General features: G+C 45.9%; 1 protein-coding gene across 1 annotated transcript in view; it reads left to right on the top strand.

Moving 5' to 3' along the window:
- LOC144168131 (uncharacterized) overlaps positions 1-16,747 on the top strand; it is a 35,824-nt gene extending 19,077 nt beyond the window's left edge. The window contains exons 5-6 of the mRNA XM_077697182.1: positions 14,683-14,838; positions 16,391-16,747. Of these exons, the coding sequence (XP_077553308.1) occupies positions 14,683-14,838; positions 16,391-16,747 (513 nt within the window). The remainder of the gene's footprint in view (positions 1-14,682; positions 14,839-16,390) is intronic.
- Positions 16,748-16,947: the final 200 nt, after the last annotated feature.

Here is a 16,947-nt window from a genome sequence, read left to right as displayed (position 1 = left end):
CAGGGCGGTGTCGTTGAGACGGGGAAGCCCTGGGCGGGACGGAGGGAGGCGAAGTAAGCGGGCTATACAGCGGCGACGACTACTTGGCAGCCTTTTATGGATGAAGCCTCTGAGGGGTTCGGTATGTCCGCGTCTCATGCCGTCGTCATCTGACGTCTTCGCAGTATCATGTAGACACGGCAATAAAACACCGGGACAAGTACTCTCCAACGCCTCGTGCTAGAACGTTTCATCTCCAAGGGCAAAAGCGCGTGCTAAAAGAACACACTGTGACACTCATTTTCCAACTCCTCGCGCTAGAACGCTTCTTGCTTCAAAGACACGAGACTTACAGCAAAACTGTATACCTCTATCACCCAACGGTTTCATCTCCGTGGTCTAAAACGCCCTTGAACGTCTGCCCCCTTATGCACTGCATGCGTCACCTCTCCCCAGGTTTCACGTTCGTAGAGATGGCCCGGGATTTTCGAAAGACTTGCTAGAACGTGTTTCATGATAATATGAATTTTAGGGTGACAGGCCTGGGTTGGTGCTCGCCATTTGAGGAGCGTGCATAGATTTGCTCTTTCAGCTCTCTGTATCCTGAGACCCGCTGTCACTGGGCGGAAAAGCTAACTGTACCCCCGGCTCTGCTGTTCATCTAGTTTTGCACTACCAGTACAAGGAGCGGCAATACTTTTTGCGTGATAGTTGGGAAACGAAATATTTACATACATGGAAGCCGCACTACTCGAGCAAATAAAAAAGTAAAAATGCCATTATTGGACCACCAAAACAGGCAAATTGATTTCTACCGCATTAAATAAGAAATGACAATATACAGCGTCCGGCGTGAGCGTAACGTAATGATGGCGCGTAAAATAACAGACAGCGCCATCAGAATAATAGCAAAGGAATTAAAATTAGGTGGGTCTGCGGTTCAAACCCTGGTCTTGCCCAGCGTGGCTCCATCACGCGTCCCCTGCCCACCAATGAGCGTTTGCTTACAAAAAAAAAGAAGAAATATTGGCTCGCGTCAGCGTTCCAAGCGGGAAAACGTACTGCACTTCGTCCCGCACGAATTCGCAGCTGGTCCAGAAGGTGTAAATTGGGGATAAAACGGCGGCGGCTGCACGTCGTGCTGCAGCGGCTTTCCGTTGTGTTCAGGCCTATTCGGGGTCCTCTGCGTGCCCACAATCTTTCAACACCTGCTCATTCCCGCTCATCTTCTTTCGAGCGAACGAAACACGTCCGTCCCATATCAAGATAAAAGTTGAACTGCTTGTAATGGCCATGGCTTCCTTTATACTTTCTGTGCCTGCCTAGCCGATTGGAGAACAATAGGGGCAGGCCGTAACCCGAGCTGCGGGCGGCCGCCGCTGCCATGTTCACGTGGGGCGCCACTGATATAAGGTCTTACGTTAGCGGCTGGAGTGAAGCCGGGAAGCACTTTGGGGGGCTGGACGGCTGGGCCAAAGCTACGCACGGCTGTGAGCGAGTGCTCCTCACTATGGAACAGTTATCAAAGCTAAGAATGCCTAAATCAGTCCCGCCCAGTCGCTTGGGTGCTCTATGCTGTAGGACAGGAATAAACCACCGCAAAAAGATACTCCAAAGCACTGATTTTGATCGTATGAATGTCACTCATCAAGCGCACTGCTCTAAAACCAGATTGTGCCACTGTAGCCATCGCATGGTGAATGAACTTCGTTAGCTGCATTTTACTTAGTCCTTTGCTTAAAAGAATATTGAAAGCAGAATATTGGGTGATGTGCTGAGACTATTTTACAACGAAACATAGCGAAGAATTTGCTAGTACAAACTTTAAGCTTCTTGGGCTGTATTAACTCGTCATCTGAGCATTGGAATTTCAGCAACCTCCACAGCAGTTTGTTTATGTTATCATATGCCCCTTTAATATCCAAGAAGGTAATCGATAATGCTCCATTCTGAACTGTCGCAACTTGAATGCACTGAGTAATTCCTAACAAATTATCCTCGAACCAGCTGTCCTGTCTAAATTCATTCTGCAGTTCCCCATTTTATTCCACGCATGCTTGAATTTCTGAAGTTTTTTGCCCCCTATGATAATGTGTGAATCAACACTGTGAATCTGTGCGAATCAATCAATGCTCTGTGTGAATCAACACTGGCTTTGTTGCCTCTGCGTTTATATAGTAATTCATCCTACTTTCTACCCAATCCTCGGCTATTTGCTTTGTTTGTATCACCTGTTCCATTCTCTTCATTACTATGCCTTAATTTTTGGTTAAAGCAGTTTTATTTATTTATTCACGTTACTTTACAGGTTCCCGTAGGAATATTGAGTGAGGGAGCGAGAAAAACAAAACGCAAAAAACAAATCGAGCAGAAGCAACACGGTATAAAACACTACAATGTGGTAATACCGTATACCTAACAGAAGATGTACCATGGAAGAAGAGTACTGTAGTTACAATAATGTTGTCCAGTACACAGCTGTCGAACTGCGAGAGGTACACAAGAAAATGATACAAAAAGCATAAACACTACGCACACAGTAGTGTGCACGGCAATGAAAACAGCAGAAAGGTGGGAAAACACATGTGCATATAGACAAATTTACTTTTTTATGACGAAAAATGCTCGTACACTTGGTTGCGGAATAATTATTGGTCAGTGATAGAAACAACCATGTCAGGACTCAGGAGGTCATTCCATCCGCTGCTAAGGTATTCCATACGGGCCCCTTTGCTGCGTCGCTTGCGCCACTCAGCGACAGAAAGTAGCGTAAGTGCCGAAGAGCAGCAACGGCCCCGGGAAGGACACTTTACAGGCACGGAAAGTATAAAAAAGGCAATGTAACGGAACTAGCGACGTTATGGCGATTGCGCAACTTTTGAAACAGGAATAGGTGATGGCGAGGGTATCAAACTTGTGAAAGAGGCGTCGTCAGTGGCGAGGAGGAGCGAAGAAGCGGTGCCGAGTAAAGCGGCTTCACTCGAATGAAAACAGAGGGGAGAGAGGAGGCGGAGGGAGAGGAGACCCTTCTTTCCGCGATTTTTAACCCCCCGGTTGAGTAGTGGGAGGTAGACCTGGCCAGCTCGAGCTCCGAAGAACAGCTCCGGCTGATTCCTCGGGCTGAGACGGCAGGACGCTCCAAGGGGGTCCAGGACTGAGGAAACCGACCACTTGGCTCTTTTTCTTTAATAAAGTTCACTGTCTTTCTTGCTGTAAAAAAGGTGTACCCTGTGACCTTCGGCTGAGAAACGTGTGCTTGAGACATGTAGAGAGGCCTGCTAGAGCCACTTGAGTATGCTAATAAAGCACTACCACAGCAAATTTATGCCAATATTGACTGTTGTGACGAGAAGAGGCAGAAGCAGGTAGTTGCGCACAACTCCAGACCGTACCGTCGGACAAGAAGTAGTAGAGACCGGCGATTGCGCGCTTGTGCTTTCATTTCTGTTGCCATACATTAAGCCACCGCCTCACCTACGATGGCTCGCCTGAGTTGTGCTGTCGCCGCGTAACAATGTGTATGGTTGCAATGGCGATGGAAATGGAAAGAAAACACAAGAAGTCAACAAGACCAATCCCCCCCGTGCACGCCCGTGCCGATACCTCAAACGAAAAGAAGACAACAGAAGAGAAAACGCAAATTACGCAAAGGGAAAAAGATCATGGCGATGGTAATGAGAGCAGATAATTGCACCCGTATAGGCATGCAGGAGCATTCTGAGCATGTTAATTACAAAAGTAGTAACGCCTATTTACTCTAAGAGCGTTTATGCAGGGTTAACCTGGGCGATTGGCCAATCCTTTCAATATCAGTACCCGATATATAAAAAAAATGATGCTAAAGGAAAAAAAATTAAAATATGGTAAAAGGAGGGCCCAATTTAGCCAATTGAGGCCAACATGCTTGAACATGCTTTTTATCATTTGTAGAGCACGCGTACTTTAATAGTGTATGTGAGTGGTTCACAGAGTGACTGGCCAAGCCTCGCAGCCATAGTAACGTGTAAAAGAGAACGACGCGATTGCAATGGCGTAATGGCTACAGTAAGGAAGAACCAATTGCTGAATTGGACACTTTCCTGTATGCGTGTTATGTCTCTTCAGCGGAGGGTAAGTGACGGAGCCCTGGGATGTCTCCCCTGTTGGACATGTTGAAGTGCTGACATCTGACGTTACCGAATGGCCCGCAAATATCCCCCTCGAAAGGTCAAACTAAAGTACTCGGCATCCCTATCCGAAATACTTATCGCACCGACGTTACACTCGGAAAGCTAAGCAAGACCACGTTACAACTGGTGAGAATCATTCGGCGCATACCCATAGCCAGAAATGGCATGACGGAGGAAGACACCCTCACACTAGTGTAAGCCCTGGTCATAAGCCCAATCCATTAAACTTACCCTTTGATGTCTTAACCGCAAGAAAAGACGATAGAGCCAATGTCATAATCAGAATCGCTTAAAAAGCTGCGCTGGGACTTGTTTTCTACATAGCTAAGCAGAAGCTCTGGGAACTGCGAGCCTGTAACACCTTCGAAGAAATTACAGAATACGTACTGGTAATGCAAAAAAGGAAGACTCCTCGGAGCACGGACGGAAGGCAAATACTGAAGAAAATCCGCTCTGTCGAAGAAATCTCCCATTTCCCGTCGACAAGGCTTATCACCGTCTGTCGCACAGTTTATTTCACTTTCTAGATTGCCCAGAAAAAGTGCTCAAGACCATTCTAAGGCTAAAAGAAACGGGCGCTGGTTTTGACAGCCTTCATTCTGCTCTTGTGAAGCTCGTAGCTCACCTTACTAGTGACGCACTTCCACACATACTAAGACTCGCCTTAAAAACTGGTCTCTTTACCACTTGCCAAAAGATAGCCTAAAGTATTCCTGTTTCCAAAAAGGGTAGCAAAGCTTTGTTAATAAACTTCGGCCGCATAGGTATTTTAGCAGTATTCAGATAATTATCTTAAAAGTTGTTTCTAGTACGTTGAACCAGCTATTTCTCAAAAGTTAGTATTTCGTCATCGAATCAATTTGGTCCTCGACCTGGTTGCTCTACTAAATTAGCTCTCAATATTTTAACTCATCATCTTAAAACTGGCATTGACAAAGGTAAATGTGCTGGTGCCCTGTTTATTGATTTTTTCTAAAGCTTTCGGTTCATTAAAAATCATGGTATACTTTTTTCTACACTCAACGCTATAGGTGTAGGTGGTCCAGCACGTTCCCTAATTTGCAGTTACCCGCGTGATTGAAAACATAAGGCTTCTATTTCTGACATTCATTCCTACACCCGACAGACTACCATTGATGTTCCACATGGCTTAATTTTGGGACCCATGTTATTTACCACGTACATTAATGACCTACCAGACCAAATTAGGCATTCTAGTCGTATTTTATACGTTGATGACACGACAATTATTTCTTCTAACACGTTTGGAACCGCTAATATTACACCCCAATGCTGATAGTATTATCAACATTTAGAGTAAGGCTCTGTGCCGATGACTGCGTAATATATCGTAACATTTTAACTGACACTGACCGCCAGGCTCTTCAGGCTGACCTTGACACATTAAACGCATGGTGTTCTGATTGGCTAATGACTCTTAACCTTTCTAAAACAAAGTGCATGTCATTCACCCGTTCCTCAACTAGAATTTCAACTACATATTTCCTGAAGAACAACACACTTGAACTGGTTTCTACTTACAAATACCATGGAGTGCATTTTCAATCAAATTTAACATGGCATAACCATATTGATCCAACGCTCGCATCTGCCAATCGTACACTAGGCGTAATAAAACATAACCTAAAGCAGTCACCATCACACATTAGAAAGCTTGCATACCTCACTCTCATTCGCCCTAAAATTGAATACGCATCTGCCGTCTGGGATCCAAGTCAAGAATACATTATGCGTGATATTGAATCCCTGCAAAACCGTGCTGTTCGTTTTATTTTTTCTGATTATTCCTCATACGCAAGCGTCATAGCGCTGAAAAATCGCGCCGAGTTGGATTCATTATCACTTCGCCGCCGGCATGCTCGACTAACACTTTTTCATAAACTGTATCATCATGAGCGCCTTCGTAACGACTTTTTTCACTCACCCACTGTTACATTTCCATGGCGCGATCATTCTTGTAAAGTTAAGCGCACCACTTGCCATTCATTTACGTGCGCAAACTCATTCATTCCGCGCACAATAATAGACTGGAATAACCTACCACGGCACATTGCCACAGAAGCTAACCTAACAACATTTCAAGACTTTTTAAAAAATGAAGTGACCTAATTCTGTTATTGCTTGCGTATATTGACCTTTTTATTGTTTTTTTTTTTACTTTTTGCTGTGATGTGCTTGCCTAGCAGTTATATGCTTTTGTAGTTATGTGTTTTAAGAATTCTTATTGCTTGTAGTTTTTTGCTACGTTTGTAATTTATCATTCTCTTAGGACCCATTCATGTTATGTTCGATGTATGCGCATGCTCCCCCCTATGTAATACCCTCCTACGGAGGGCCTTTAGGGGTACCTGAATAAATAAATAAATAAAAAGATATCAATGGTACTATATCACACTATGCGATATTTCATCCCTGCTAAAAATTATTCCGGAAATTCATGCATAATGCTTGGTGAGAATTCGCTTCATGCTATTGAGCATGCCACTCCTCACAGTGTCGCAATCGACGGCCATTTGAGATTTACAAATCAGATATCTTTATTAACCTTCAGTTCCCATTCCTTAACAGCCCTATCTGAGTTCACATTCCTTTGCAGTCTTTCAGAGCCCTATTGCATGTCTTGTTATGTCAACGCATATTAAATCCCGTGCCACATTTAGAGCAAAGACAACACCAAATTTTAAGAATAACCACTTAGAGCCATTTTTGATCTAATGCCTTAACATTACTCCGCGAATTCATGAATTTGTCAATGGGCGATTTAATTAAATAGTCTGCGCACGTCCTAACGTATAAAAGCTTTCAAAAACATTTACCTATTTTGTTAATATCGAATGTCCAAACCACGCGTTTTGCTGCCACTCGCTTATTACACCATGATAAATATTTTTACCAAAGCCTAGGACGAACCACAGCAAACTAACTGCGAACTGTTAACAGTGGAGCTGTTGTAGCTTGCCGTAATGTGTCGCGCGTAACGAATTAAATATACCAAAAAAATTCCCAGCGCTCGTGAGCGTGTGCCTCGCAGCGACCGCTGAGCGTTCCCGGCACGCGCACTGGCTTTATCAAAACAAAACAAAAGAAAAACCAGCGAAAATCCCAAGTAATGTGAAAATTCCCAGCGCTCGTGAGCGCTTGCCCGCGGCGACCGCCGAATATTTCCGGCTCGCGCAGTGGCTTCAGCCAATAGTAATGGCGAAAACCTCAAGGAGCCCCTCGCGTCGCCTAGCAAGCAACAACGCTACAGTTGCAACAACACCTGCTCCAGGGAACCTTGACGTGACTCCAGGAATGCCGTGCATGCGTCGTGCACGTACACGCAGTTGCTGCGCCCTGCAGCGGTGGGCGGGACAGCTGTCGTTAAGCGCTACAACGCACGCAATGCTTGCCATGAGGAACATGATGATATCGATGTAAATGACGATGACTACTAATGGCACAGTACAAAGCGACGGCGAAAGACGTAAATAATAAATTTTGAACTTATACAAATGCGTGCTGATGTGTCCTTCAGTGCTGACGTAGAAAGAAATCCTGAAGCTTCGCCACCGTTCAAGCCTTGCGGGAATTAATGCAAGCTTCGCCAGTTTTTTTGGTGACATCATTGTATATTCAATATCCCCCACGAGTAAATAATCTGGTTTAATTCATTTATTGAGTTATTCACTTCACCAGATCATGTTGTAAAGTTAGTGTTAAATTTGTACTTGCATATGGAAATGAATAGCTTCATTATGTAGCTGTTTTTGTAAACGTTTTCTTTGCCGGTGTTTTTAAGATTCCTAGTGCAGTTAACCGCATTAGGAATACCTTTTCTATGCATCTATTTGCAGGAGATCCCTCCCCAGCCTCTGATTTTGGGACCTCCTCTAGTTATGTATTCTGTGTAACATTTCTACAGCAACACTAAACTGAAACTGAAACTGAGAGAAAATGACGAATTTAGATCCAGAAACACGAATACGTATAAACGCCCTCTCTGTCCCACGAAACATGCATGGCGCTCTACGCAAAGACCATACAGTTGCTAGAACAAGCTTACTCCGAAAGAAATTCGGCAGCCATAGTAATACCGTCAACAGCAGCAGCACGATGGGCCTCTCCACAGCGGTATTCATGCATTTTAAAGCGAAGTGATAGAGTGTATTACATTAAAAAACATTGATAATGGTGAAACCAGCGCAATCGCCCTTTCTCTCAGCCAGGGCGATAAGAATAACAGATGGCTAAATATTTATACGAGGTAAAAGCGGTTCGAATTGGGGGTATTTACACTGTTCATAAATGAGGAAAATCAGGGACACAGCGGATGACCGTTTCAGTTCCTGCCGGGCGCCGCATCGATCGTCGTCTTCTTCGTCCTCCACGTTTGATCACATGCCCTTCAGGGGGATTCCTATTCATAGCCGTGCACTTGACTTCGCAACTTCGCCAAAGATGGCTGCTCTGTAAAAAATATATTCTGACTCTACAAGGGCCATCCGCTACTTCGTAGCCGGAAGAATACCCAAAAGCTCCAATCGGATCGTCCCAAAAAAGCTTGCGAAAGTACATAACACCACGCCATGCTCGGCCCACAAAGGACAGGAGAGAAATGAAACTGCAGACTCGTTCAGGTGCGACTCCGACAATTCTTACGCCCTCGCTCCTTGCGACACGATTAGGAAAAGGAATCCGACCTACTCGACACAAGAACGTATCTGCTCAAGATTCGCAAATACTTTGAAAAATTTAAACCAACACCACTACGCAGAAGTCCAGATTGGCACTTATGTTCCCTGAAAAAAAAAATACAGCGAATAATGCTTTAAATGCGAAAACAAAGCCAACCTCTTCCATGCCACATGTAACTTCCCCATAATTTGGAAGACACAGAACGACACACACTCCTCACTGGAAATTTGGCCGGCGAAGCTCTACAGGACCTTCCTGATCCTTACAGCCAAGGGAGAGAGAGAGACAGAGAGAAAGAGAGAGAAGGAGAGAGAAAGAGAGAGTCATTAGGCCACCTCTAGTTAGCTGTAGTATCAGAGGGGTGGTTGCTTGTTTTCCAGTACGGAGGCCACCTATTCTAATCCCACCAAGTTCCAAATTTATGCAATTTAGTGCGAAGCGGATATGTGCCGCGTTGTTCCTCGACGTTAAAGGGGCCTACGATAACGTGGAGCACGATGGGATTCTCAAAGTACTGCAGGCTGTGGGGCTCGGTGGCCGGGTCTACCAGTGGATACGGAACTACCTAACAGAGAGGTCATTATTTGTTATGACTGCAGATGGGCCGACATCAGCTCACTATACTCACCGTGTTTTTCCCCAAGGAGGCGTCCTGAGCCCTACACTGTTCAACCTTACACTAATTGGCCGGATTTCTCGCCTTCCAAGGAGGGTTCACGTGTCGATATACGCCGACGATATATGTGTTTGGGCAGATGGCGTGACTCGTCGGCATGTGCGCGCCCGACTGCGAAATGCCGCAGACTTGACGACCTCATATCTACACGGACAAGGGTTGGAAATATCCAGCAGCAAATGCGCCGTGCTTCCGTTTACACGAAAGCCTATGTATGCATACCCTTTGTATATTAATGGTGAAAGGGTGTCTTATGTGAGAAATCACAAGTTTCTCGGCATAGTTGTCGACAGAGGCCTTTCTTGGAGCGCTCATGTTAACGTTCTAAAGAAGAGGCTCTCTGCAGTGGTGCATGTGCTCAAACTCCTCGGCGGCAAGACGTGGGGAACACCACTGAAGTTGATGTTACAGCTCTACAACGTGCTGTTCTTGGGCTATCTGCGATACAGTGCCCCTGTCCTTTCTGGAGCGTGCCGCACAACTACTCGGTCACTTCAGGGTATTCAAGCTCAGGCCCTGCGAACCTGTCTTGGCCTACCACGATGTACGTCCACAGCAGCGACCATTGCCCTGGCTCGAAATCACCCTTTGGCAACCTTTGTGGACGTCGAAATACTTAGGACACATATAAGGCACCTCGCCCGTCTACCTGATCATCACCTCGCGGGAATACCAGCGACCCGTCCCCGGGCGTCGTTCGCAAGGGTAGTAGCTGCCCACAACACCAGCGTTCCATCGTACTACACGCCTGTGATGAGACCACTCGTTCCGCTGTGGTGTGTGATGCAGCCCCGAGTGTGCCTAGATATCCCAGGAGTGACAAAAAAGCGTGAACTTCCAATTCCGGCCCTGCAACAGCTCGCTCTGACGTACATGCACGAGACATACAGTGACCGAACCCATGTATACACTGATGGCTCTGTAACATCGTCGGGTTCTGCCGGAGCTGTTGTTATACCACGACTGTCAATGTGCAGCAAATTCAAGATAGCCAATCTTACGACATCCATGGCTACAGAACTTACGGCCATCCGTAGCGCTCTTCACACCATCGAGCAAAGTTCGTGCCGCAGATGGGCTATCTTCTGTGAATCGAAGCCTGCACTTCGTCACTCCAGTCAGCGCTGTGCCGCGGACCTCACGAACAGCTCCTGACAGAAATAAGAATGGTATACGACCGTGCTGCCCAGGCGGGTCATGATGTCACCCTAGAGTGGTTTCCTAGCCACTGCGGCATTGTCGGCAACGAAAGTGCGGACGCTGCCACCCGGCTGGCGCATCAAACAGCGACAACTGTACTCATCCCATTGTCTAGGACGGACGAAGCTAGGGTCCTCCGCATTCTTGCCCGGGAAACAGCTATCTCCCAATGGTCTCCAGAAGATTTCACATGCGCACGCATTGGTGCCTATGACCCGCACCTGCAACGTCCCCTTCCACTAGGCCTCCCACGGTCTGACGCAACTCTTCTTTGCCGTCTCTGGCTGGGGGTGGCATTCACAAATGCTTACTCGTACTTAATAGGAATGGCAGCAAGGGCGGAGTGCGAAACGTGCGGCACATCGGAGACGATACGCCACGTTTTATGCGAGTGCCCACGCTACTCGGCTGAAAGAAAAAAGCTGTCGTCAGCGCTGAGGAACCTGGACTCTCGGCGGCCATTTTCGGAGGGAAAGATTCTGTGCCACTGGCCTTCTCAGTCATCCGCTCAGAAGGCGACTAAGGAACTATTACGTTTTCTACGGGCGACGAACTTGAACACTAGGCTATAGACTGAGAGCCTCCAGTGTCAATCACTGTCAGTGCCTCAGTGCTGGGCATACGTGTCTGGTCCAACTTTTCCTCTTTTTTTCCCTCTCTCTTTTTTGCCCATTTCCCCTTTCACACGTGCAGGATAGCAAACTAGGCTCTAGCCAGGTTAACTTTCCTGCCTTTCTTCTACATTCTTCCTTCCTTCCTTCCTTCCTTCTCAAGTTATATCCTTAATTTGAGAAATTTGGCATTAATACGAGCCTTATTGGAATTTTGTTCTCTGCGTCATCTGCCATTTCATTAGAATCAAGGTGTTTGAGACAACGCATTTTTGACCCACCGAGTTAACAACGTTTTTCTCCTATATTTTCTTCCTTTCAGAGCAATGGGTGTCTGGGTGACGGGGTCACTCCCTCTGTGCCTGAAAAAGTATGCATTACTCTTTCCACTGGTGCTCTTTCCTTTAAGTTTATACAATGCATTTGTGTGGTCCAATAGGGTAACACCGTCGCGGGCTGCTCTGCACATTCTAATCTGCATACTGACCTTTTTGGCGGTGCAGACCGGTGCCGTACTACTCTTACTTTTATAGAGCGACTTAGTTGGCCGCCGTTCATCTGAATGCAAGCAAGAACAACAACGTGTAGGGTACCAAAATCACTACAACAATCATTGAAAGATCCATTAGCGGACATTTATTAACGCGAGGGCTACTTCTCCTTCCTAGAGAACATGGGGATTTACCCGATCTACATGCCTGCAACGCCACCTTTCTCCCACACTCTTCCACAGTGCGCGAAATGTGCTTTGTCTTATAACCATCTGGATAGTTTCGTTTGCCCACTTTAGGAGTGACACCAGTTCATTCCTCTTCCGCAGTTCTTTACGGGTTGAGCACTACATTTTACAACGCCTAACAGCGGCGACGGGAGTCAAGGTACCCGTCGAGACGACAGGCGATGGAATCGGCGGAGGATAAGAGCCCGCCGGCACTACTCCGACTTTGCATCTCTTGCGTCACTGCTACCTTCGAGGTTCCCGGCAGGGACTCAGCGTGACGCCCTCCTACACACACGAGCCCTAGTGCCTTGGTTTATAGTCCGGCTGTGCACCCGCTTGGCCGTTATGTGTTTTCCTTTCACACGATGCTGACCGATAGACGGCGCAATTCTTTTCCGACACACCCCATCCACTGCCCACGCAATAGAGCAGCTCTTACGATACCTTACGTAGAAACAGGTTTTCAGCATCTGCCCTCGTATTTAATTGTCCCCTTTCGGAACAAATAAACCATAAAAAATTCGCTGGTGTTTAAGAATTCAGGAACAGATAAATTTAGCAGACAAAGGAGTGAAACGACCTTCTTTGAAACGACCTTCTTTCAACACTTCCGGAAAGTAGTTTTCCTACGTCTAGGCTATAAACACTGTCATTATGCTGAGATTTTTGTATACCTACAAGCAGACCCTTTGTAGTAGCCAGGACACTCCAAATAAAAGATATATCATAACTGCTTTTTCTTTTTTCACCAAGGGCGAGCCAATTAAAAGCGTGTTTTAAATCAAACCAGAGTGCCATTCGTCTTCCGAGGGCTCGACAAATGAAGGGAAGATTTAACACTCAAACCATTGTAGGTCATAGTTGTTAATGTACTGGTGAAATAAGTTGTTGTGCTATTTTGGGCAACATAAAATTTCCAAGCGCAAAAATTGCTTTCCGTATGTTCCATCCTTGCGACTCGTACGCCATCAAATAACGTCGCTCAACAAAAGAAAATTCACTGGCGCAGCTTGCATACATTTCACGATATGCTTCCCTCCCTCTGCTAGGTAAGTAATTTGCGACATTACTGCTAAACTGCACTATGCATGTGTTATTAGAGGTTAAAACGTGCTCTACAGCTTGCAAATATGATTTATTGGTTGATAAATGTCGCTAGAACGTTCGTAATAAGGCTAACCTTAATGTCATATGTCTTACGGACTGCCGGGTGTTTCTGTAGACGCCATCAATCCCCGAAATTACTTTTGGAACATAGCAAATAAATACGCAGTTTAAGAGATATTAAATTATTTCGTTTCCTGAGTAAACCTACATGCATACTCTAAAAGGACACAATCGGACTCGAGGTCGCTCTTAGCCTTCCGCGCCAAGATACAGATGAGTAAGTTGTCGCTTCTCTTTGAACTCTAAGCATATTTTCACACTAGATGAGGAGAGATTCGAAAGTTAAGTACAGATGGATAAACTGTCTCTTCACTGCACTGTATGCGAAGTCCAAGAAACCCATCGTGGAGCTTTTAGTCTATACCTTCTACTTCATTGCTTGTCCTTACGTTCATTGCCATGGATGTGAAGACGTTCGTCTTATTTGAATTATTGGACTGTACGTGCCCGTGCTTCGTATTGTTGCTTCCCAGCATGTGCAGGTGAAAAGCGAGTAGAACGAGGCGTCACGCAACCACGTGTGTGGCACAGAAGCCGTGCAAAGCGTGAGTCGTTAGGCTGCGTAACAACTGGCCCTCACCCTACGTGGAGCGCAAAAGGCGAGGACGGCGTTGTTCCCTCTCCAATCTTGGCGTGTTAGTTGCGCGCAAGCACACAACCTGTATATAAGAGGAGACCTGCCGCTCAAACCACCAACTGTGAGCGGGTCATTTCTTCGGTTCGAGGCATCCGAGGATTACACGTGCCATCAGAATGATCTCCAAGGTGGGAAATATGGCGTTGGTACCTGGGATAGCAAATGTTATAGGTGTTTGGTTTGGGCTATTTTGATACGCGGCTTTCTATGCGAATACCACACTATCTGTATGGCTGTAGTGGCAAGTTCTTAAAAAATGGCAGTTGGATACAACACGAAAAAGTTTGTAAAAAACGGAAACTAACTGTCACTGTTATCCAAGCAATTTAGCTCGTTAAAGGCAGTCATCCGTTGACGTATTTCTGCGAGATTTACATGAAACGAAAGCGAAACTCAGGAATCTTTACTACGAAGCCATAGACATCATAATTCCTGCTACACTTTCGCGTAATTTCCAAATTGAAAAAGGGGCAGACATCTCTTCGTTATTTTGCCGTGTAATGTTCACAGGAATTTACTGCATTACGCGTATTTCGTCCTTTATTAGGTCAAACCAGCATATTTTGCAAAATCGCTCGGTCACTATTACCGCCCAAACTTCGAAAAATGGTGTTTCAATCTTTTCTATCTGGAACTAGCAGCCCGTAAAGTTACCAAAATGGCGCTGCAGTGTATCTGGCGAAAGCGGGCTAGTGCATTTTCTCTTGACAGAAGATTTCATGTCTGTGCAGAAAGTGCTGCGAAAGCTAAGAAACGAATGCTCCTGTACGCCATTCGAAGTGTATGAGACATGACGATTTGACGTTTCCTATCCCTCCCGAAAGGCTTTCCTCGTTCTCTCCCTGGCCGCCTTCGCTCGCGCTGGTGACCGCTTTGGGGAAGCCCATCACGGAGCCGGTGGCTTTGGAAGAGGTGGATATCAAGGTCCAGTTTATGGCACGGCTGCGGCGGCAGGCTCATATGGTGCTGGCCAGTCCTACGTAAGTTGCCATTGTGTTATGGAAGCGGCGCAAAGTGCACCTAACCACAAAAGTTATAGATTGGCGCTTGCAATTTTTAAAGCTGTTTTTGTGAGCTGTGCTGTATGATAACACCTTCCTTCTGGTTTTTAGTCTTACTAATTAGTTTGATACAACAGAAACACGCTCGATGGCGCAAATTTCTTAAACAGGAACTATTTATGTCCCCAGATTAATCAATCATGTATCCTTCACACTAGTGACGCAGCTGACAAAATATGTCTTGTTGGGTGGACTTCCGGAGCGGCAACGTTCAGATATAAACTGCGCTTACGGTGACTGAGGAGAAACCCAATAGTAGTCCATTTAAACCCCATGTAATCGACGTCAATCAGCACGATTAAACCAGAAGCTCAATGAGTTTCGGGGAACTGAAGGACACTCAATTGAACTGCCCTATGCCCCTTCGCATGTCTATGAACGTTTCAGACGCAGCCAACACACGGATGACGGGATGTTCCGGACCACTCAGCTAAGACAATTAGCGGCTGTACCACCTTCATTGCAAATTTTCGTTATCTTCATATGGGAATCCATACGGTGGCAGCGACAAAGTTGTGTCTATGTTCACCCACTTAGACTGCGGGAATGATCACAGGTACAAACAAGCAATTGTTCGCACAGGCTGTTGTAGCAGAACTTTAGCATGTACGCTTGACGCAGCTACGATGCTCACGAAAATGATGGCCTAAAAGTTTCGTTTATATTACCATCACCCATTGCCATTAGTCCTAGAATAATGAAAATAAACATTTTCCTTCGAATTTGTATAACTAACTGTGGGTTCCCGTCTGCTCCACTCAGGCGGGTGGAAAATATTCTTGCTTATGAAATTAAATTCCTTACGATGAATAAAAACACAAGTCAGGAGTGAACCAAAACTTGTTTACTAATACATAATAATATTGTGCACGAGGATACACGGCCATGTCAAAACGAATATAGTGCGGGTACAATATGCGAACTATATCTTGATACACCAAATCTGGCAGAATTAGGTATAAATTTTCTAGTCTAATCGGTGTCCGTAAAACGTGTAAATCGGTCCACCATTACCTGACTTACCCTCAGCTTCGAAATATAGTCTGTCTGTTTAGGTGAGGAAAAAGCGAAAACATCTGGCGAGTAAAACAGTGCGGTGGGAAAGCAAACATAACTTGCAACGAATTCGAAATGAACAGCATCCCCATGCCGCTTGGGTACTTCGGTAGCAACAGCAATAAATACTGCCCCCGCCAGGTGTAAGTAATAATTAAGCCCGCCAATTTCTGGGAAACTAGATCTTTACAAGCGTTGTTAAGCCTGCATCTAGAACACTGAAACTTCCTCTGCACAATCGCGGACGAAGAAAAGTTGTTACCGTTAGAAATGTCTCACTAATACACTCTTCGCGAAATACAACGTGGTCCCCACTGTATCTCACGCAACCAATATTCGAAGTGCCACTTCTACCGTAAGAACATCGGGGTTATTAGCATTGACAATCTCCTTTTGCCTTCTATCCTTTTTTCAGCCTCCTCAGCCGTACAGCTTCGGCTACGACAACACGGACGAATACGGCACCCAACTGTTCCACAAAGAGCAAGGCGATGCCAACAACGCCAAGACTGGATCCTACGGTTATAGGGACGCCAACGGGCTGTACCGTGTCGTCAAATACGTGGCCGACGAGAACGGCTTCCGGGCCACCATCGACACCAACGAACCTGGAACCCTGCCGGGAGCGAGCGCCGACGCCGTCTTCAACGCCAATCCTGTCGCCGCCCCAGGCGCGGGCCATTCGGGCAGTTATGCCGCTGCGGTGGGACAAGCGTCGTACGGAGGCTACGCTGCTGGGGGCTATGGTTCGAGCGGGCCCTGGGCTGGATAAATGTTTTTCTTTAGTTATAGGTACATTTATAAAAGTAAGAGCGAGGTACCGCTGTACACAATGCTAACGGAAGCGGTGTGAAAACTGCGGAGAACCATGGTCAATAGTCAAATAAACAAATATGAATTGAAAAATCGAGCTTCATTTTTTATTGTATCGTATTCACGGACAGCTTAATGTTACACATAGAGAGACCAGCG

Source organism: Haemaphysalis longicornis, unplaced genomic scaffold, assembly GCF_048455015.1.
Source record: "Haemaphysalis longicornis isolate Haplotype H1 unplaced genomic scaffold, Haemaphysalis longicornis Haplotype H1 scaffold_2, whole genome shotgun sequence".
Classification (NCBI taxonomy): domain Eukaryota; kingdom Metazoa; phylum Arthropoda; class Arachnida; order Ixodida; family Ixodidae; genus Haemaphysalis; species Haemaphysalis longicornis.
This window is presented reverse-complemented; position numbering and strand designations above follow the sequence as displayed.